Source organism: Gigantopelta aegis, chromosome 3, assembly GCF_016097555.1.
Source record: "Gigantopelta aegis isolate Gae_Host chromosome 3, Gae_host_genome, whole genome shotgun sequence".
Taxonomy (NCBI): Eukaryota; Metazoa; Mollusca; class Gastropoda; order Neomphalida; family Peltospiridae; genus Gigantopelta; species Gigantopelta aegis.
This window is the reverse complement of record NC_054701.1, coordinates 14995483-15018661: the sequence shown is the minus strand read 5'-3', so window position 1 is coordinate 15018661 and position 23179 is coordinate 14995483. Positions and strand designations below refer to the sequence as shown.

The 23179-nt window shown below is 38.7% G+C and overlaps 1 protein-coding gene across 1 annotated transcript in view; it reads right to left on the bottom strand.

Moving 5' to 3' along the window:
* LOC121367569 overlaps window positions 1-12322 on the bottom strand; it is a 59834-nt gene extending 47512 nt beyond the window's left edge. Inside the window, exon 1 of the mRNA XM_041491825.1 lies at window positions 12166-12322. Within this exon, the coding sequence (XP_041347759.1) occupies window positions 12166-12270 (105 nt within the window). The 5' untranslated portion in view covers window positions 12271-12322. The remainder of the gene's footprint in view (window positions 1-12165) is intronic.
* Window positions 12323-23179: the final 10857 nt, after the last annotated feature.

Below are 23179 nucleotides of genomic sequence, written 5' to 3'. Positions count from 1 at the left end.
TATACCCAGCGGTATGTTTGTAAAGTATACCGAGCGGTATGTTTGTAAAGTATACCGAGCGGTATGTTTGTTCAGTATACCCAGCAATATGTTTGTAAAGTATACCGAGTGGCATGTTTGTTCAGTATACCCAGCAATATGTTTGTAAAGTATACCGAGTGGCATGTTTGTTCAGTATACCCAGCAATATGTTTGTAAAGTATACCGAGTGGCATGTTTGTTCAATATACCCAGCAATATGTTTGTAAAGTATACCCAGCAATATGTTTGTAAAGTATACCCAGTGGTATGTTTGTAAAGTATACCCAGCGGTATGTTTGTAAAGTATACTGAGTAGTATGTTTGTTCAGTATACCGTAAAGTATACCGGGTGGTATGTTTGTAAAGTATACCGGGTGGTATGTTTGTAAAGTATACCGAGTGGCATGTTTGTTCAGTATACCGTAAAGTATACCGAGTGGTATGTTTGTTCAGTATACCGTAAAGTATACCGAGTGGTATGTTTGTTCAGTATACCATAAAGTATACCGAGTGGTATGTTTGTTCAGTATACCGAGCGGTATGTTTGTTCAGTATACCGAGTGATATGTTTGTTCAGTATACCAAGTGGTATGTTTGTTCAGTATACCCAGCGGTATGTTTGTTCAGTATACCAAGTGGTATGTTTGTAAAGTATACCGAGTGGTATGTTTGTTCAGTATACCCAGCGGTATGTTTGTTCAGTATACCAAGTGGTATGTTTGTTCAGTATACCCAGCGGTATGTTTGTTCAGTATACCGAGTGGTATGTTTGTTCAGTATACCGAGTGGTATGTTTGTTCAGTATACACCCAGCGGTATGTTTGTAAAGTATACCGAGTGGTATGTTTGTTTCAGTATACCAAGCGGTATGTTTGTTTAGTATACCCAGCAGTATGTTTGTTCAGTATACCGAGTGGTATGTTTGTTCAGTATACCGAGCGGTATGTTTGTAAAGTATATTGAGCAGTATGTTTGTTCAGTATACCAAGCGGTATGTTTGTTCAGTATACTGAGCGGTATGTTTGTAAAGTATATTGAGCGGTATGTTTGTAAAGTATACTGAGCGGCATGTTTGTAAAGTATACTGAGCGGTATGTATGTTAAGTATACTGAGCGGCATGTTTGTAAAGTATACTGAGCGGTATGTTTATTCAGTATACCAAGCAGTATGTTTGTTCAGTATACCAAGTGGTATGTTTGTAACATATACTGAATGGTATGTTTGTTCAGTGGATGTTGACATGGTGTATTGTCAGTGGATGTTGACATGGAGTACTGTCAGTGGGTATTGACATGGTGTACTGTCAGTGGGTGTTGACATGGTGTACTGTCAGTGGGTGTTGATATGATGTACTGTCAGTGGGTGTTGACATGGTGTAATGTCAGTGGGAGTTGACATTGTGTACTGTCAGTGGGTGTTGACATGATGTACTGCCAGTGGGTGTTGACATGGTGTACTGTCAGTGGGTGTTGAGATGGTGTACTGTCAGTGGGAGTTGACATGATGTACTGTCAGTGGGTGTTGACATGGTGTACTGTCAGTGGGAGTTGGCATGGTGTACTGTCAGTGGGTGTTGACATGGTGTACTGTCAGTGGGTGTTGTCATGGTGTACCGTCAGTGGGAGTTGACATGGTGTCCTGTTAGTATGTGTTGTCATGGTGTACTGTCAGTGGGTGTTGTCATGGTGTACTGCCAGTGGGTGTTGTCATGGTGTACTGTCAGTGAGAGTTGACATGGTGTACTGTCAGTGGGTGTTGTCATGGTGTACTGTCAGTGGGTGTTGTCATGGTGTACTGTCAGTGGGTGTTGACATGGTGTACTGTCAGTGAGAGTTGTCATGGTGTACTGTCAGTGGGTGTTGTCATGGTGTACTGTCAGTGGGTGTTGACATGGTGTACTGTCAGTGGGTGTTGACATGGTGTACTGTCAGTGGGTGTTGTCATGGTGTACTGTCAGTGGGTGTTGACATGGTGTACTGTCAGTGGAGGTTGTACTGTCAGTGGGTGTTGACATGGTGTACTGTCAGTGGGTGTTGACATGGTGTAATGTCAGTGGGTGTTGTCATGGTGTACTGTCAGTGGGTGTTGACATGGTGTACTGTCAGTGGGTGTTGACATGGTGTACTGTCAGTGGGTGTTGACATGGTGTACTGTCAGTGGAGGTTGTACTGTCAATGGGTGTTGACATGGTGTACTGTCAGTGGGTGTTGACATGGTGTACTGTCAGTGGGTGTTGACATGGTGTACTGTCAGTATGTGTTGACATGATGTACTGTCAGTGGGTGTTGACATGGTGTAATGTCAGTGGGAGTTGACATTGTGTACTGTCAGTATGTGTTGACATGGTGTACTGTCAGTGGGTGTTAACATGGTGTACTGTCAGTATGTGTTGACATGATGTACTGTCAGTATGTGTTGACATGATGTACAGTCAGTGGTATGCTGATATTATACAATGGTCTATTTGTGTTGTATTGTTTAACCCGCAGTCACTCCAATACTGTTAACAAGCCATGGCCATACCATTCCAATATAACTTGCACAGATATTATTAATTCTCTGTTATTTTCTAGTCTATATTTATTCACTTAGCTGGATTATTATGAGTGTGTCATAAGATAAATCAACAAATAAATAAATAAATATATAGGCTAAATAAATACAAAAATATTTTGTTCAAAGTTCATAAATACCAGAGATTGCACATGAAGATGATTGTGACTGTGATGTAATGATAGTGAAAATACATAAATACAATGTATAAATTATAATTTAATAGACATAGCATTGATTACATGTAGTACAGTGATAGAAATAAGCAGAATGTTTCATTTTCACTTGTCAGGACAAACGCAGGGGACAATATTTCGAAATCTGAGGTAACCGGAAGTCGGTTCACATGGTTTTTACCTAGGTAACCAATTGTTCTGTTACGTGAATTATATTTGCGTAAACCATGGGTAACGTGATCGGTTACCTCCAAGTTACATTGAAATTACATTTCAAATGCATAACTTTTAACTCAAACATAAAGTTAAAACAAAATACAAAAGAAAACATTTTATAAAACCGTTTCTTTAATGCTTGCAAAAGTTACCACCATTGTAAATGGACTATGTATCAGCCCCAGTACTGAAACAATAGTTACATTGGGAATGGGTGGGATTCCTTTTTTCGTTTTGCGGTGGTCATGCTATATTCACTTTATCAATGGCGCTTCTATACTACAGTTATGTTCCAAATGTTTGTTTTTTTAAAGCTCATTATGCGATGTTAGTATTTTTCAACATTTGTGACACTTTTGGATTCCTGTTTACGTTAAAACTGTTTTCAACATTGTAAAATTATAGGCAATCCAATATCATGTCTATAATATTCCTTTAGAGATAAAATAGCAGCAGATAATTTAATCAGATTGCAGATAATTTAGCCGTCCCTGGCGGTCCGTGCACATTTTTTATAAACTTTTGGCTCGACATATACTGAGGATTTATAGTCAGTCCCACAGGGAACACTATTTTCATACTATGAAATTTACTACAGACTTATTTACTTCTAAGCCAATTGATTTGTGAATTGCACACAAAAATTATGTTTTATTTATTTTCAAAACACTTTTACTTTTCTTTTTAGTCAAACCAAACTGAAATTATTTACTTTACAAGAAACATGTTTGCAGGTAATGGAAAGGACTATAGTTTAGAATGGTCGCAAGTTACAACAGTTGCAGTATACGGTTGTCTACTGGTTTGCTGCTCATTAAGTATCTAAAAATCAGCCTAAAACATTTGCCGGAATACTAGTAGTATGTCTGCATGAAAAACTTCCAGTAATCATGAAGTGTGCAAATTTTAATTTCTGAATATCTACAGGTTACGACGTAACCGATTTGCGGTTCGCGTAAATTAAATTTTGCGTAACCGACACGCGAACAAAACGGCGGTTCACGTGAAATATTGTGCCCTGCAAACGGACAAGTGTTTATTTTGAACACTGGTAGTAGTCATATGAACATCTTCTTTTAATGAAGCTATATGTGATGTGTTTTGTTTTTCTTCTTTGTTTTTTTTGGGGGGGAGGGTAGGGAGTATATTATTAAATTTCAAATACCAATACAGGTGGAGATGTAAACATTTTAAACATCACTGGAAATCCACATGATCATTTAACTATAATTCTAATTGTTAAAAGTAGCAGACACATTCCAGTTCAATTCATTTTATTGTATAAATATTTTAATTTCGTGTCAAAGCCTTCGACTGGACGATCGAGTACTAAGGTCGACAACAGTCACTTTTCGGACCCTTGTTTTGGCTTTGTACACAATAAATAAAACATATCCAATGGTAATATTTTGATATGATATATTTGACAAAAGGTACTTTTTATTTCTTAATATTTAATTAATATTTTGTTCAGAATTATGATTTTTTTTTAAAATACCAACCTGTAAACAGTGTTGCCTGCTTGTTATAGAAATTTGACAGAGGTCAAGGTTAGTAGACCAGTTTTTATTTTAATGTGGCAAAGCATTGTAATAATATAGCTAATTTTGAATTTGAATGACGTCAGTATTCCAATGATGTTACTTTGCATCTCCTTACAATAACCGTAAATTGGGTACATGACGTTTCCATTTTAAGAATGCTGGAAAAATTTCAATGCAAACTTGTTATTCAAAATTCTTTGTTTGAACATTACTAATGCACCTAAATGTGTTTGAAGAAAATCTTGTGATTAATTTTTTTTATCTTTTACAAAATATGGATTTCAAGTAAAATTATGGTAAGATATGCTATATTTATTGTGTACAAAGCCAAAATGAGGGTGCAAAAAGTGACTGTTGTTGACCTTAATCACAGAATATTTGTCTAACTTGTTCCACTGATTTGGATCCTAAACTTTAATTGACATTTTTTTGCGGCCATTAAACCATTCGATATGAAATACACATTTGTAATTCGCTAGTTTCACATCTCCTCCAAACAGTCATGTAACAGTGACAATAATAAAGCAGTTTGACTGAGCAAGGGACGTTACTCCTCACATGCATGTGCAGATGGAATGTGAAATAGGTCTACTGTATATCGAAAGTTGATTGTCTGGTGCAAACTGTTTACAAGTGATAATCGATGATGAACTTCCAATCAATTTCAAACAAGTAAGTTAACTAACTCTTGATAAACACTACAGGCCCATAGCAGGGGGGGGGGGTGGGGTGGCCAGGGGGGCCTGGGCTCCCGAAATAAGTTTCGCTGTTTGGTTTTTTTTTTTTATAACCTTTACATCTTGACTGAATGTAAAAGTTGTAGCGAGACTAACTGATCAAGATTTACAGTAACGGGTAAATAACCTTTGAATGATGCCCCAGATCCCACAAATAACTTGCGCCTTCAGCACTCATTCAGTTGAGCCCCCCTCCCCAACAATGTCCACCATGTTACAGGCCTGCTCTATAAAGCTATTATCCAATAGTAATTCCAATGGAAAGAGTTCCACCTGTACCCCTCTATATCAAGGCTCTAAAGACTAATCCTAACCCTAGCACTAAAACTAAACTAACCTTAACTCATGCCATTCCAACACCCAGATGCCTAAGCAGGGTCGGGTGGGGATTGAAACCACTTTTCAAGCAAATTTTTAAAAATAAATTTTCGGGGGGGGGGGGGGGGGGTGCACGACTCACCCACCTCCCTCCACCACCACCGCCTAGAAACTTCACTATAGTCCAGTCAATATACGATTTGACCTCAACATAATTGCAACATAATTTTTTTTTATTGCTTGACGAACTTCAGTTGCATATAAATATCATACTAAAAGTCCCAAGAAATTCTTAAAGAGGAACATCTTAAAAACGGCACTTAATTTTTTTTAAATATGCCAAACAATTGTGTCTTACGTAAGCCCACCATACATGCGTAAATATTGCAAGGGAGATAACTGCAAGTAATGATGTCGCCGAATTTCTACTAATAGAAACCAAACAAGAATGAATAATGAGTGATAATAATGGTATGTAATATATTTGACAGTTTTAAAACATTACTAAAAAGTAAAATGACAACTTGTTACTGTAAATGTATTATTAAAAAGCGATTTTAAATATTTATAAATAATGTTAGGTTATGACGTCATCAAATATACGCGTCTGCAATAATCGGGTTGTAGCAAAACATATTGCATCCAATTAGTGGTCTACTTTATGAATAAAAAATACTAATTAATGCACTATTGATGCCTAACAGCAATAATAGTTTATATGAAAATAATTTGATATTTGAATTTTACTTCATTGGAAACTTAGTTTTTCATCGATTATAAAATGTATGGAAGGCCGGAACGGCCATGTTGCAAGTTTTTCAGTATAGTGACTTTAGGTTACAAAAGCAACTGATATTCATTGCCGTCGGTATCACGGGTGCTGAGTGTGAGGCCCTAAGGAGATCTGCGGCCTCCCCAATTTAAAAATATCCTCAAAATAGTTTAAAATGTATTGTTTTAAAATGGCTAATTTTGTGATTTAAGTGCCACGAAAACGTGTTTAAATGGCCGATATTTAAATAATCATCATCAGCAACATAAATAAATGTTACTCATGTCAAACATCGTTGATTTGTATATAATGAATTGCTGATAGAAATAAATATGTTAAAAATAACAAAGCTATCTACAAATATTTCAGGTATGAAAAGATAGTACTTTTAATGTTTACTTGCGTTTCCAACCCTTGCGAGCGAGTAAATGGGTTGTTTATTATTTCCAGGAGAAAAAAGAAAATGGAGAGTGTATTTTGTGCAAGAAATCAGTTGATAATGGTTGGGCAACAGTAAAGTTACACGAAAAAGGTTGTCATGGCATAAATAAAGTCAGCAAGAAATGCAGTGACATTATTATTGCATATCCAGGACAGACTGTTCATAAGGAATGTCATAGAATTTACTGTCATCCATCCACTGTTCAACAAGATAAGCACAGACATGAACTTTCAGAAAAGTGTAAACCTTCATTACGTTCCCAGAGTTCACATTTTCAGTTTTCTAGTCATTGTCTTTTTTGTGGTGAACCTGCAAAGTTCAAAAATAGAAAACGTGGGGCTGATATTTTTCCTATTAGGACGTTAGAATTTCAGACATCAGTTGAGAAAGTTTGTAATGATCGTAATGACAAATGGGCACAAGATGTTAAAGGTCGCCTTGAATCCATTCATGATCTTCCAGCTGCTGATGCCATTTACCATCAGCAGTGCAGTATTAATTTCCGGACAAGAAAAAATATCCCATCTGCCTTTACACCAAACAAGCACATCAAAGTATCCCCTGGAAGACCATCAAAAACATGCCAGGAAGATGCATTTCAGCAGGTTGTGCTGTATTTGACAGAAAATGATAATGAACAAATTACCATAGCTGATCTCGTTGAGCAAATGAACAATATCTGTGGTGAAAATGCATACAGCTTACTGCACATGAAAAGAAAACTGATTAATAATTTTGGGTCATCAATTATTATTACAGAATTGAATGGGAAACAAAATGCTGTCACTTTCAAAACCACAGCCTCAACTATTCTTCACAATTTTTATAAGCGCCACCCAAAATCAAGATTCTGAAACAGAGAAAATGTCCATTGTGGCAGCTGCAGCAAAGCTAATCAAAAATGATATCAAATTCATGAATGTGACAAAACTTCAATACGCTGCAACATCGGATATATCATCTGTTCAGAAGAATGTTGATTATCTTCCTGAGAGCTTGCAACTTCTGTTGAAGTTAATATTCGCTGAAAAAGATGCAAGTGTAAAAATTGCATCAGTTGGACAAGCAATAGTACAGGCTGCACGACCTCGAGTTTTGATAGCACCACTTCAGGTGGGTCTAGCTGTACAAATCCACCATCAGTTTGCATCAAAATTCTTAGTTGACACATTGCATAATCTTGGATTCTGTTCTTCTTATTCTGAAGTCCAAAGATATGAGACAAATGCAGCTGCATCACAAGGTACTGACATACCCGGAATTAAACCAGAACATTTTGTCCAGTATGTAGCAGACAACGTTGACCATAACTTAAGAACACTAGATGGTCACAACACCTTCCAGGGGATGGGTATAATTGCAGGCATTACACCAGTAGCAACGAGAGACAAACCAATACCACGGACATCAGTAACAATGGATGAGGTCACTGCTTTGGCAAAGATCAATATTAATTTTCATAAAATGGAAAATAATGGCATGGTACCCCTCATATTTGAAAAATTGAACAATATCAGTATTGTTGACCAAACATGGAAACTTGACCTTCTTTCTAAAATTACCTGGTCTCTTCGAGCACCAAGACCAGGCTGGTCTGCCATGATGCAAATGGTACACAATGGAGAATTTCCTGGCAAATCATCTGTAACATTCCTATCCATGATTGATATGGATCCTACTGATCCCTCTTGTATTTTTTCCACTTTGCAGTTTATCAGTAAAGAAGCAATGCGACATGGGACAGAACCAGTCTTGACCTTTGACCAACTACTCTAGTGGAAAGCACTTCGAATAATCTCCAGTGAACCACAGGACAGTTTATTACATTCAGTTCTTCTTAGACTAGGGGGATTCCATATGGAAATGAGTTTTCTTGGTTGCATTGGTCATTTGATGGGAGGATCTGGACTGCAAGAGGCGCTGGACACAGTGTACGCATCAACTGCAGTTGGACACATGCTTAATGGTAAAGCAGTAGCAAGAGCTGTTTGAGCCCATTTCCTTGTTAATACAGTCCTAAACAATATGCTTCTGTCCGAGATGTATGGTGTTTCCCTGCCACAGACAAAAATGCTTCACCAATCCTCAGAATCAGACGCTGACACACAACGCAATGCAGAAGAATCTGATGCCCCCCTGATTGATGTCGGGGATAATGACATACAGCCACCAAATCCATCTGGACTGAATGATCTTGAAACAGCAGCAAAGCTGTATGATGTATTAATTAACGAAGAAAGGTCAGTTGAATCACTTTTGCAAAGAAGATGTTTTAGATAGCATACAATCAAAACTGGAAACATACAAGTCATCTAAGACACATTTTCGCACAGCATCACTGTGGTTTCAATACATGGAGATGGTTGACATAGTGCAACAGTTCATCAAAGCAGAGAGAACAGGGAATTGGCATCTTCACTTAAATACAGTACAACAAATGTTACCATATTTTGCAGCATGTGGACACAATCTGTATGCAAAATCTGCTTATGTTTATCTGCAGTCCATGCAGAACATCGAGAAAGACCATCCAAGAATATATTCAGCTTTTCAGAAAGGCCATCATGTTTTATGAAGGACTGACCATTACTGGGCTGGTTTGTCCACTGATTTAGTCATTGAGCAAGTGTTAATGAGAAGTTTGAAGACTTCTGGTGGATTGACTAGAGGGCGTGGTATGACAGATTCTCAAAGGGCCTTATGGGTACTGTCAATGCCTGCATGTGCTGACATGAACAATGCCATGCAACAATTCAGTGGGACTAATTTTCACACAAGTGACCAACACAAAGAAAGTGGACAAGCAAGAAAAGAGAGAGGACCAACAAGATTGCACTGACTTTCTTGTCTTTCTTTGCAGACAGAAATCCATTTGTTGAGAATCTTGGCCTACGTAGTATAGAAACTGGTGTGACAGCAGACGAAAATGTGAATGTGGGACAGTGCCAAGGAAATAGGGACAAACATACTACAGGGTATGGTTGGACAGAAATGTACAGATTATACATTCAAGAGAAGTCAACAGGTTGTAACCCTTGCCACAAAGTCTGCTATTAAACTGGCAGATGAATCAGTTTCTGTTGACCCACAGCTCCTTTTCCAGCGCCTAATTGCAGCTGCAAATGGGATGTTTGATGATGTTTCTGACATCTTTAAATATGAATTGTATACCTACCCTTCTTCCCTCTTTGAATCATCAGGACTTCTTAGAGCTGCACAAAAACCTGCAATTGCTGATGCAATATGGAATGTCGGGGAATGTCATTCTACTTTGCCACCTTCAGATGATGTTCAGTATGTCATCGATGGGGGGTCACTTCTTCATCAAATTCCATGGAAAAGAGGTTATGATTACAGTTCTATATGTTGTCAGTATGTTCAGTATGTGACAAGACGGTCTTCTCATCCCATCGTTGTATTCGACGGTTATTCGTCTGGTCTTTCAACGAAAGATACAACACACTTCAGAAGAACACAGGGGAATATTGGAGCAAAAGTGAATTTCTAAAAAAATACACCATTTACAACAAAAAAATAACTTTTGCTGGCTAACTGTGAGAACAAACAAAAATTCATCGACATGCTCAGCCTTTGTTTGAAAGAGAATGGATGCACAGTGATTCATGCAGATGGTGATGCTGATGTGCTGATCGTTAAAACAGCTATTGAAAGCGCAAATACTAGTCCTTCTATTCTTATAGGTGACGATACCTATCTTCTGATTCTTCTCATCTACCATGCCCACATAACTTCACATGACATATATTTTAAATCGGAACACACTAATACCAAGAATTCCAAAGTTTGGAACATAAGTAAGACCAAAGCATTACTGGGACCTGAGATATGTCACCTGTTACCTTTTGCTCATGCAATCACGGGTTGTGACACCACCTCACGGTTGTTTGGAATAGGGAAGGGTTCTGCCCTAAAGAAACTGCGAAATGATTTACATTTCCAAAAACAAGCAAGTGTTTTTCTTGAACAGTCAAGTAAAGAGGCAATAATAACAGCTGGTGAAGAATCCATCACATTGTTGTACAATGGCAATCACTTTGAAGATCTGGATCATTTGCGCTAGTGATGCAAAGTGATGCAAGGTACCACGTTCCTGCATGTTCTTACGTTACCACCAACATCTGCAGCTGCAAAATACCACAGTTTACGGACATACTTGCAAATCCAGCAATGGATAGGACACGACAACAATTACAATCCCGAGGACTGGGGCTGGTACAAAAATACTGGAAGAAACATTCTACTGCCATGTCAAACTCATTTACCTCCAGCACCCGAGAAACTACTGAAGGTTGTCAGGTGTAATTGCAAAAATAACTGTGATAATAAACGATGTAGCTGTCGAAAGCATGGTTTAGAGTGTACCTTTGGCTGTGGTGAATGCAAGGGAGTCAGCTGTAGTAATGCACAGGCTGTGACAGACCTAACTGATGAACTTTAAATGGATTACAGAACTACAGAGTAAGGTAGGTAGACACTGCGCTAAATTGTGTGCACATCACAGAAAACCGTTGTTGTGCAGTTACTAACATATTTATCATTCAACTAAATATTATAAAATTAAATAGAATGAAATGGCTGGAATAATAGTAATTATATTTTCGTTCATTTAGACTCACATATGAGCTAAACGTATGTTCATTGTATTGTTTTCTAGCAGACCTGTAAGAATGATACTTGAAGTGTGTGTGTGTGTGGGGGGGGGGGGGGGTAGAAACAAAGCAGTATTATTAGATTACAATTTTCAACTCTTAAAGCTATAACAGATATATATATATAAACTTATGAGAGCAGTAAAAAATTCGCCCCTGATTTAACATCGCACTGCACTATAGGATTATCTTTATAACAAATAACATACAAATAAAACAATTTCAGTTGATAAAATTAAACAAACATTATTTATTAAAAAAATTCTGGTGTTTCCCATAAAAGTCTATACACCCCAACACTCACCCCCCCCCCCCCCCCCCCCCCCCCATTTTTTTAAATAAGGTGTTCCCCTTGTCTGAAACTTTGGGACTTTTTGTATGTGATACACAACATTAATTCGAATGCATTGCACAACAAAAACTTTCTGTTGCAATTTTGTTGAGGGTTATGTCAAAATTTTCCATAAAATGACTGGACTACTACCAGTCTAGACACCCAACCCTCCATATAAAAACCTGCACACGCGCGCGACACCGCACCCCCTCGACCGACAACCTTGAAGTTGAACCACCGTGTGTTTACAACGACCCAATAAACTTTTAATCGCATCACTCACTGCGAGTAGCTTAATCAGGTTAGTTGGTTAGTTAATGTCGCTAAGCTAGCCCAACTTGCCAAAGTTGAAGTTTTGTGTTTTGCGTTATGTATACTAACCACAAACTCTCGTAAGTAGCCGTTACATCCCGACTCGTCTTCTTTGTTTAATTCTTCCACATGCTTTATGAAAGTCTGTAAACATTCCTCAAACGTCTGTGACATGGCTGTTGTCGTTAAATAATTATCTGTTACACAGTCACCCACCTGTTGCCTGCAGACAAGCCATCAACAAGGAAGTGTTTTTACCGGAAAGAAGGGTCACGTGATGGGACTCGTTAGACACGGTATTTTGTTAGACTAGTATTACAATCGCGGAGTAGATATGTCGGTATGCCACACAGCCCTGTATAATAAACACACGCACTATACTCGCTGTGACGTAGGTTTATATAGCAAGGGCAGCAGAACTCAGGATAATTAAATTAAGAATAACTTTTTAAAACTTCGAGGGAACATCGATGTATAAACTATAAATATATCCTTTAAATGTAATGTAAGCTCTGTCTTTTTAAAATTAGAAACATAATAATAATAATAAACGTTAACACACACACACGCAAACGCGCATGCGTACCCCCCCCCCCCCCCTCCCCGACACACACACACAGGCACGCGCGCACACACACACCAGGGCCCGGTAACACAAAGCACTCGTAACACTTACGTCAGACGTACGCCACACATTATGTATGGTGTACATTTGACGTAAGTGTTACGAGTGCTTTCTGTTACTGGGCCCAGGGCTCTAGGCAGCGGGTTGGGGCAAGGGGGCAGTTGCCCCCCCCCCCCCCCCCCGAACAAATCCGGAAAGCATTATAAAAACTTAAAGAAAATTCTCTTCTTAACTGTTTAAGGAGTTTTAGACTATTAACTACTCAGTTGCCCCCCCCCCCCCAACAAAACATTCTAGTTACGGCCCTGCACCCACACACACACACATACACACACGCACGGACACACACACACACACACACACACACACACACAAACACTAATTTAACTCCAAAATCATTTTAGGTGTCTCAGTGTCATAGTGATTAAGTCATCGACAGAATGAATGAACGTTAAACGACACCCCAACACGAAAAATAAAGTCATCAAGATATTGGTTCCTATTTTAATACTGGCTCGTTGAAGCTACATTTATATTTAATTATCCATTTAATTATTTGTCTGTTTTATATAATTTATCAGGTTCAATAGCTGTGCAAAGCCATTGAACATAGCAATAAATATAAAATAGACAAATTATTTTTAAAATAAATATCATATATAAATATGTAAGCATACGGGCTCCCATTTTTGTTGGGGGTGGGGGGCTTTTGCCCAAATTAAACAAAGTTGCCCGTATGTATGGTTGCAAACGAATCACTACGTGTTTTTACATGGATTACAACTAAGGATCTTTAATATGCACCATGCCACAGACAGGGTAGTACATACCACGGCCTTTGATATGCCAGTTGTGGTGCATTGGTTGGAACGAGAAATAGCCCAATGGGCCAACCGACGAGGATCGATCCCAGACCGCCCGCGCATCGAACGAGCGCTTTACCACTGGGCTATATCCCGTCTGCTGAAATGTGTGAGCCATATTATGTACCTAATCCAAGTAACATTTATGGTATGACTATACCAAATAAAATCCCATAGGCGACCATGTTAACGTTTGTGTTTAAAAACACTATATGCAATATATCAACCAAACTATGACCCATAAATATCAGTACTACAACCCCTATCTCAAAGTGTTAACTGAAGAAAATGGTACCTTTCATGGCCCATTTTTGGTATAACCCCTAGTTTTGCCAAAAAAATTAGTACTTTTTTTTTGACAGTGTCACGGGGATCCTATAATACCCGTAACTGAATAAAACACGATTATCCAAATATCTCTCCTAACTGTATATCTATTAGATCTCTCTGTATCGGGCAGTCCAATACCCGAGTGGCTCGGCTCTAGGTAGATCAGAGATAAGATCTTATATAAAGTATATGTAATATAGCACGTTAAGTTCACTAGAAAACACAACAAAACACAATACACTTTGGAATCTGTATTAACCTTACGCTGACAAATATATTTGCCGCAGTTAATTACTTACAACAACAATAATAATAACAACCCGGAACTAATCACTTAATTAGTTAATCACTAGGTGTCTAGTTTACACAATATTCTAATCACTTCACCGTGATACAACACACACACGTGTGATAATTGAGAAACGCTGCCAGGGGAACTTAATTAATAAAGGAATTACAACTCTATTCCTAACTGGTTAATTTTTAATTAACCCTTAACTACTCATTCAGTAACCTTGTAATACAGAATTAATACTGGTACCTATCACAATAAAGACAATAACCTACAGTTTACCTAGGTCCTCTAGGATGACTGGTTAAGCTTTAATAATTTTAGTACAGTGAAGCCTACAATTTACTTCGTCAGATTACCGGAAACACTGTCTAAATAATATTGGTATAATACAGTATTAAAATATTTAAAGTCACATCAATCACATCAAGGTTATACAACAGAGCAGAAATATATATTTACCACGTCCGGACTGAACTTATATAGATCGTTCAGTGGACGACGTTCGTTCCCCTGCAGCCTTCCAAAGTTTCTCCCCGATATCTCTAAACTCCTCTCTATTTATTCAAAAAATCTCAGAGACAGCGAATATCGCCTGGGGGCACAACGCGGTCCCTCACCTATCATGTGAATTTCCACCACTCCCAGAGTCAATATATTTTCTTAGATGACCAGACATACTGTCGCCAGTTCGCCGGAAATACCCCGGTCATAAACCGTTCTACCGGAGTTATTACGTAACTCTGGTAACCTGGTCTGGATGTGTATTGGGAACAGCTCGACCACCATCGCGCGGGGTATTACGTAACCACGCCGCACACGGCCCTCTGAAACAATTAACATCGCCACAGGCGAAAAAAAATAAGAGCATGTTCCGTCACACACCCCCACCTCAAAAAGGATATTTCCTCTACTCTAGGAATAGGGAAATATACTACATTAAAACAAAATGTGCGTTAACCGACGCATCCGGGCATTTATAACACATAGTAATAAGGTGACTACCAGTAATCACACTGAGTCTCTGAGTCCCTGGTATACAATAAAATATATAAAAACAAAACAGAATCAAGAATGTCAACACATTATCATAACGTTCAACTTCAGGACAGGGCATCAGCGATTACATTGGATGTGCCCTTGATGTGTTCAATGGTAATTGGGAATTCCTGCAGAAGAAGACTCCATCTCAAACTCTCTGGTTGGTGGCTTTCATTCTGTGAATGAAGGTAAACGGATTATGGTCAGTAAAGACAACCACTTGATGCAATGCTGATTTTACGTAGATCTGAAAATGCTTCAGAGCTTGTACCATGGCCAAAGCTTCCTTCTCTGTAGTGGAATAGTTAACCTGGTGTTTGTCAAACGTTTTGGAGAAGAAACTTACAGGATGGTCCAGTCCATTTTCGTCTTCTTGGAACAGCACAGCTCCAGCTCCCACGTCACTGGCATCCACAGCCAGCTTGAAAGGCATTCGGTAGTCTGGTGCTGTCATCAAGGGAGACGAGGAGAGCATCTGCTTAGGACGGTTGAATGACTTCTCGCATTCATCTGACCACTGGAACTTCGTTTCCTTCTTTTTCAGTGTCGCACGTTTTCCAGGTTTTCTCCGATAGGCATGCTGTCGAATCGGTGTAGCGTTGGGTTCCAAGCGCACATCCTGGATTAAGGTGTTGGTAACCGTTGGAAAGTCCTGACAAATGGAAACATTGTCTTGTATCAATGTAGTCAACTTTGCTCGCTGGGGGTTCAAGTCTGCTAGAATCTGGCTGTTGGTTAATTTGATCTCTGCAGTCTTGACGTCATCACAGGAAATTGAGTGACTCTCAATTTGGACAGGTAACACTGGAACTATCGGCAGTCTGTCAAAATAACCGTTTAGCAAATTGATGTGACAATACCTACTTTTCCTAACCCTATCAGGAGTGTTTATCACATACCCTGTCTCATTAACCCGTTTGTGCACAACATAGGGCCCGAAATACCTGTTCTGCGATGAACCCCGTTTAATGGGAAGGTACAGCAGCACCTTATCCCCTGGTTTAAATTCCCGACTCCTAGCCTTCCTATCAAACACTGATTTTATTTTGCTCTGAGCATAGCTCAGATGCTTCCTAGCCTTCCTATCTCTAACTCTCTTATTCATCAATACTCCCTTGTCCATATAATAACCTGACCTCTGATCCTCCATCTCACCTTCAGTTAACAAGGTAGTGCGAGCTGCCAACAAATTTGGATCAGCCCCCTGCTCTAGAACTAACTCTTGTCTATTACAAGGTAAGGCCCCTCTATCAAACACAACTGGTTCATTTACCCTCTGCGGGAGGTCAACAGGTTCCACCACATTTAGTTCGTCAGTTGACTTATCTACCATTTTACTGATAACCTCATCCACTCCAATTTCATGGCTCACACACGTATCAGACAAATCACAAATATCCTCTGGGTCTCGTGTTACCCTTCTGGCCATAGCCCTAGTCATTACACACGCAGGATATCTAGTCTCATCAACCTCACACTCTTCTATGGGTAAAGGGCTGTCTTTAATTAACAATTGGTCACATTTCGGCTGACAACACTGACTAGTCAAATCAATACCCAACAAAACTCCTATGTTTTCAACAGGCAAGTCCTTCACAACACCCATAATGACTGGTCCCGTCACAAACTTCGAACACAAGAAAACGTTATGTAACCGGACAACCATATTTTCTCCAGTAACTGAGGTTAAGGCCAAACTACGTTCTGTATCTGAATTTTCAATACCAGCTAAACACTTTGACGTTATAAGCGACTGACTACACCCTGTATCTCGATAGATTGATATTACCTTAGGACACAACTCTTGTTTGACATCACAAACCATACCAGTGGACACATACGGGTTTACTTTCTATGCCATGGGACTAACCATTAACTCTCTCGCTAACGGAGCTGACCTCTCTAAACCGACCACTTGCGCATTATCGCGTTTCCTTTTAAAACAGTCCCCGACAAGATGGTTATCCTTTTTACAGTAACTGCAATGTGGACGAAAAGTTCGTGCATTGGCTGATAATGCAGGTTATCCTTACTTTGCCCACCAGGTGCATTCCTTGCCTGACTAGCTGACCAACTAGAAGACTCTCCCCGATAGTTACTTTCCCGGGAAAAACCTGGCTGAAATTTCTTCTTATCACCCTGTTGTAAAGAGCTACCCTGTACTGCCTGAGCTTTGTGTATTAACACGTAATCATCTGCCACTATGCCTGCCTCCTCTATCTTTTTAACATCACGATCCTCTAAATGAATACGTAAGCTAACTGGTAATCCATTTTTAATGTCCTGTAAGATCAACAACTCCCGTAACTCGGTATATGACTCTACCTGATGAGAAACCACCCATTTATCAAACATCTCTGCCTTCTTAGCCACGAACTCACTATACGACTGACCCTGCGTTTTCTTCAACTCGCTATACCGTAAACGATAATCCTCAGGTCGTAACTCATAAGCCCTCAACACTGCCGCCTTAACTAGGTCGTACTGACTTGCTCGCTCATCACTCATTGAATTATAAGCTACGCTAGCCTTCCCCTTAAACTTAGACACGGCTAACAATGTCCACTTAGACTGCGGCCAATTTAGCTGCTTAGCGGCCCGTTCAAAAAGTTGAAAGAACATATCTACCTCCTGGTCGTCAAATACAGGCACTGATCTGTAAGCCTCCGACATGTTAAACCCATTTCCTGCCTCCCGTCTAACTTCTTCAGTATTCAACTTGAACTCATGTTCCACTTTTAGTTTTGCTAACTGGAATTCTCTATCCCTATCTCTCTCTTCTCTCTCTCTCTCTCTCTCTCTCTCTCTCTCTCTCTCTCTCTCTCTCTCTCTCTCTCTCTCTCTCTCTCTATCTTCTTTTTCTCTATCTCTATCTTCTTTTTCTCTCTCTCTATCTGTATCTCTCTCTTCTCTATCTCTCTCTCTCTCTCTCTCTCTCTCTCTCTCTCTCTCTCTCTCTCTCTCTCTCTCTCTCTCTCTCTCTCTCTCTCTCTCTCTCTCTCTCTCTCTCTCTCTCTCTATCTAATGCACGTTCTTCTCTTTCGTACTCAAGTTTTTTGAAAGCTAATTGTTGTTCCACACTTAACTCATTTATCTCTATCTCTGGAACAATCTCACTGTCTTCCATAACAGGCCTATCACCAAAAACTTCCTGGATAATAATTGTCTTTATATCACCTAAGGTTTTAGCTGATGTTAAATCAATTTCCCGCTCACTTGCGATTTCAACTAACTCGGCCTTACGTGCTCGCTTAATCTCCACTACACTGAGCGTATGCCTCTCCAGCAAATTCTTATCCATGTTTAGATATGACGCACTTATTATTAAAAAACAATTCTAGTGAACAACGTTGCTACTTCTGGTTAATTTGTAAAAATAATTTATAAAGCCCCCATTTACAAACAATACTTTTTAAATATGCATGTCCCGTTTCAGATCCGGGACGAGCGCCCCAATTTTCACTCCTGTCACGGGGATCCTATAATACCCGTAACTGAATAAAACACGATTATCCAAATATCTCTCCTAACTGTATATCTATTAGATCTCTCTGTATCGGGCAGTCCAATACCCGAGTGGCTCGGCTCTAGGTAGATCAGAGATAAGATCTTATATAAAGTATATGTAATATAGCACGTTTAGTTCACTAGAAAACACAAAAAAACACAATACACTTTGGAATCTGTATTAACCTTACGCTGACAAACATATTTGCCGCAGTTAATTACTTACAACAACAATACTAATAACAACCCGAAACTAATCACTTAATTAGTTAATCACTAGGTGTCTAGTTTACACAATATTCTAATCACTTCACCGTGATACAACACACACACGTGTGATAATTGAGAAACGCTGCCAGGGAACTTAATTAATAAAGGAATTACAACTCTATTCCTAACTGGTTAATTTTTAATTAACCCTTAACTACTCATTCAGTAACCTTGTAATACAGAATTAATACTGGTACCTATCACAATAAAGACAATAACCTACAGTTTACCTAGGTCCTCTAGGATGACTGGTTAAGCTTTAATAATTTTAGAACAGTGAAGCCTACAATTTACTTCGTCAGATTACCGGAAACACTGTCTAAATAATATTGGTATAATACAGTATTAAAATATTTAAAGTCACATCAATCACATCAAGGTTATACAACAGAGCAGAAATATATACTTACCACGTCCGGACTGAACTTATATAGATCGTTCAGTGGACGACGTTCGTTCCCCTGCAGCCTTCCAAAGTTTCTCCTGGATATCTCTAAACTCCTCTCTATTTATTCAAAAAATCTCAGAGACAGCGAATATCGCCTGGGGGCACAACGCGGTCCCTCACCTATCATGTGAATTTCCACCACTCCCTGAGTCGATATATTTTCTTAGATGACCAGACATACTGTCGCCAGTTCGCCAGAAATACCCCGGTCATAAACCGTTCTACCGGAGTTATTACGTAACTACTGGCCACATGGCCTCCGCACCTGCTCTGGGTGTGTATTGGGAACAGCTCGACCACCATCGCGCGGGGTATTACGTAACCACGCCGCACACGGCCCTCTGAAACAATTAACATCGCCACAGGCGAAAAAAAATAAGAGCATGTTCCGTCACAGACAGTTACCCCATACATGTTCCAAGCACAAGGCACAGTGGTACTTGATGAAATAAAAGTGCATACATTTTTAATCCAGATGAAACTAAATTTTTTTACAACCAACACACTCACATTTATAACCAATTACGGGACTTGTGGTGTTTAACTTCTCTATCAAAAGTACGGTGCCCCTCAAAATTATTTAGTTTAGTGCTACCTTATGTGCGAAACACGCTGATCTGGGTGTCCCAGTTTCAAATTCCTCCCGTATTCAAGTTACTCCCCGGTAATTTGAACCTAGTTTCACATTACCGGGGGTTGTTTGAACCTAAGTTCAGATTACCCCCGGGGTAGTTTCAAGCTACCCCCCCCCCCCTTAGTTTCAAACGACCCCCCGGGGATAGCCTGAAACTAGGGGGGGGGGGTAACTTGCACATATATGGTAGTTTCAAATTACCCCAAGTTTCGGATTAACCCATTTAATATCTCAAACTATACGGCGATTCATGAACGTGTTGTGAATTAGACTAATTTTACATAGTGATATTTCCTGGGGAGAAAAATGGTGAGTGACTGAATCATTGTTTAATGTCCGTGTATATACACAGACGACGTGATGTCGACGCAGGAAGGGGCTATACGTAAAATATAATAGGACAGACATATTATGTGTTCTATTATTTACGTATTGACTATTAACAGTTTATATCTGAACTTAGGTAGTAGTATACAAGAAATAGAGATTATCACACGAGCGGGTGTGTCATACTGAGTTTACGAAACGAGTGACAGATTTCTTTGTATGAAATTTGTCACGAGTTTCGTAAAATCAGTATGACACACCCGCTCGTGTAATAATTCCTTTATTATTCATATAAAAATATACCCTATTTGTGAAAATTTACTGGTTGTTGGGTGGGGGTAATTTGAAACTACGGGGGGTACTTTGAACCTAGGTTCAAATTACCCGGGGGGTAACCTGAACCGGGGTGTAATTTGACCGGCAATCCAAATAAAAATATTTGTATTCGTAATATCAAAATAGTTCTGTCTAAAGTGAATTAAAATTGTTACAATTTTTTAAGATAAAACTACTTTTTAAAAAAAATATTTTAACTCGGGAATTAATAATTGCTGGTAAATGCCAATACAATTTTTTTATTATTAAAATTATTGGAGGGCTAAATCCCCCAGTCCTCCCCCCCCCCCCCCCCCCCCCCCCCCCCCACCTACGCCGTGCCTGTCTTAAACAAAATAATAATTAATAATAACATCAACCTGAGACCACTTATTTCTAAATCAGCCTATAGTCATTTGCGTCAAAAGGGAACCCATGAATTGTCAAATAACTAAATAATTATAAAATTAAACTAAATATCAAGCCATTACCAACACTCGGAACATTTTTTATTTTAATTAATTAATTAAAAAACGATCTATATAAATAAAATGAAAAACCTTTCTTAACAAATTGACAGGATAGTACATATCATGGCCTTTGGTATATCAAAGGCCGTGGTATGTGCTGTCCTGTCTGTGGGATGGTGCATATAAAAGATCCCTTGCTACTAATGGAAAAACTGTAGCGGGTTTTCTCTCAAAGACTATGTCAGAATTACCAATTGTTTGACATCCAATAGTCGATGATTAACAAATCAATGTGCTCTAGTGGTGTCATTAAACAACAACAACAAATTTGACATCAAATTATATTTATAAATTAATTCTAATTTTTACAATATACTGGTAAAGACAAAATGCTAGAGCAGCCAGGGTATGCAGCTTCGTCCGCATTGTTACTGATGGAATCGATAATGCGGTACCCAGAGAATAAAGCGGAACTGTGCGTGCTTTACCTTAGCTGTTCCATCAGTTGCCTTCATACATGTAATATAAGGGGCAGGACGTAGCCTAGTGGTAAAGCACCCGCCTGATGCGCGGTTGGTCTGGGATCGATCCCCGTCGGTGGACCCATTGGGCTATTTCTCGTTCCAGCCAGTTCACCACCACTGGTATATCAAAGGTCGTGGTATGTGCTATCCTTTCTGTGGAATAGTGCACATAAAATTTTGGGAAAATGTAGCGGGTTTCTTCTCTAAGACTGTGTCTTGACATCCAATAGCCGATGATTAATAAATCAATGCGCTCTAGCGGTGTTGTTAAACAACACAAACTTCTTTTTTAAACTTTTTTTCATACCTGTAAAAAAGAAGATTTAACCTATTCAGTTTGATTGTAATTTGTAAAGAAACGTTTTATTTCCACTGATTTTCCCCTTCAAAAATTGTTATTTCATAACCGGCCTCAGTGGCGTCGTGGTTAGGCCATCGGTCTACAGGCTGGTAGGTACTGGGTTCGGATCCCAGTCGAGGCATGGGATTTTTAATCCAGATACCGACTCCAAACCCTCAGTGAGTGCTCCGCAAGGCCCAATGGGTAGGTGTAAACCACTTGCACCGAACAGTGATCCATAACTGGTTCAACAGAACAGAACTTTATTTACTCTCAGGCCGTAAACCACGGCATATGAGATACAATTATACATATATTTTGACAAGATGGAAAACGTATAAGTATTTCACATAAATAAATAAATAAATAAACAAATAAACAAATATATATATTTATATATATATACATACATACATACATACATACATAAAATACATATTCATATAGGTATTTTAGCCAGGGGACTTAAAGGTATTCATAATAAATTTACAGAAAATGGACAATTTACGAAGGACACCGGTTTTCTTGCTGTTGAAGATATTATAAAATTTATATGTATTAGGTTTTGATTTACAGTATTGTGGTAAGTAAATAATTCTGGGTTCTTTAAAAAATGGACATTTAAGTATATAATGGAACTCGTCTCCGATGTCGTTACTGTTGCAGAGGGGACATATTATCTCATGTAGTGGTATTCGTGTCCATCTACCTGTTTCAATTGGGAGATTATGGTTTGAGAGTCTAAAACGTAATAATGGACACCAATTTTTTTTCTCAAGTAATGTTACATATGTCTCAAATGTAACACAATATTTTAACAGTTTGTAATTTGAAGCTTTTCCGGAATTATCGATATGACTGTACCATGTTTGTAGGAATTGATCTTTAAGTCTTAAAGAAATAAATTCTTTAAAAAAGTGTAGCACTTGCAATTCTATTACATTGTGACATCCATATATATGTACAACCAATGTTATCCAATATTGATTTTACAAAGTCTATCCATTTATGTTTGTAAATATTATTATTGTAGTCATTCAACAACAATCTATTAACAAATAATGATAACTTGGACTGCTTCCCTGTAATTAGTCTGA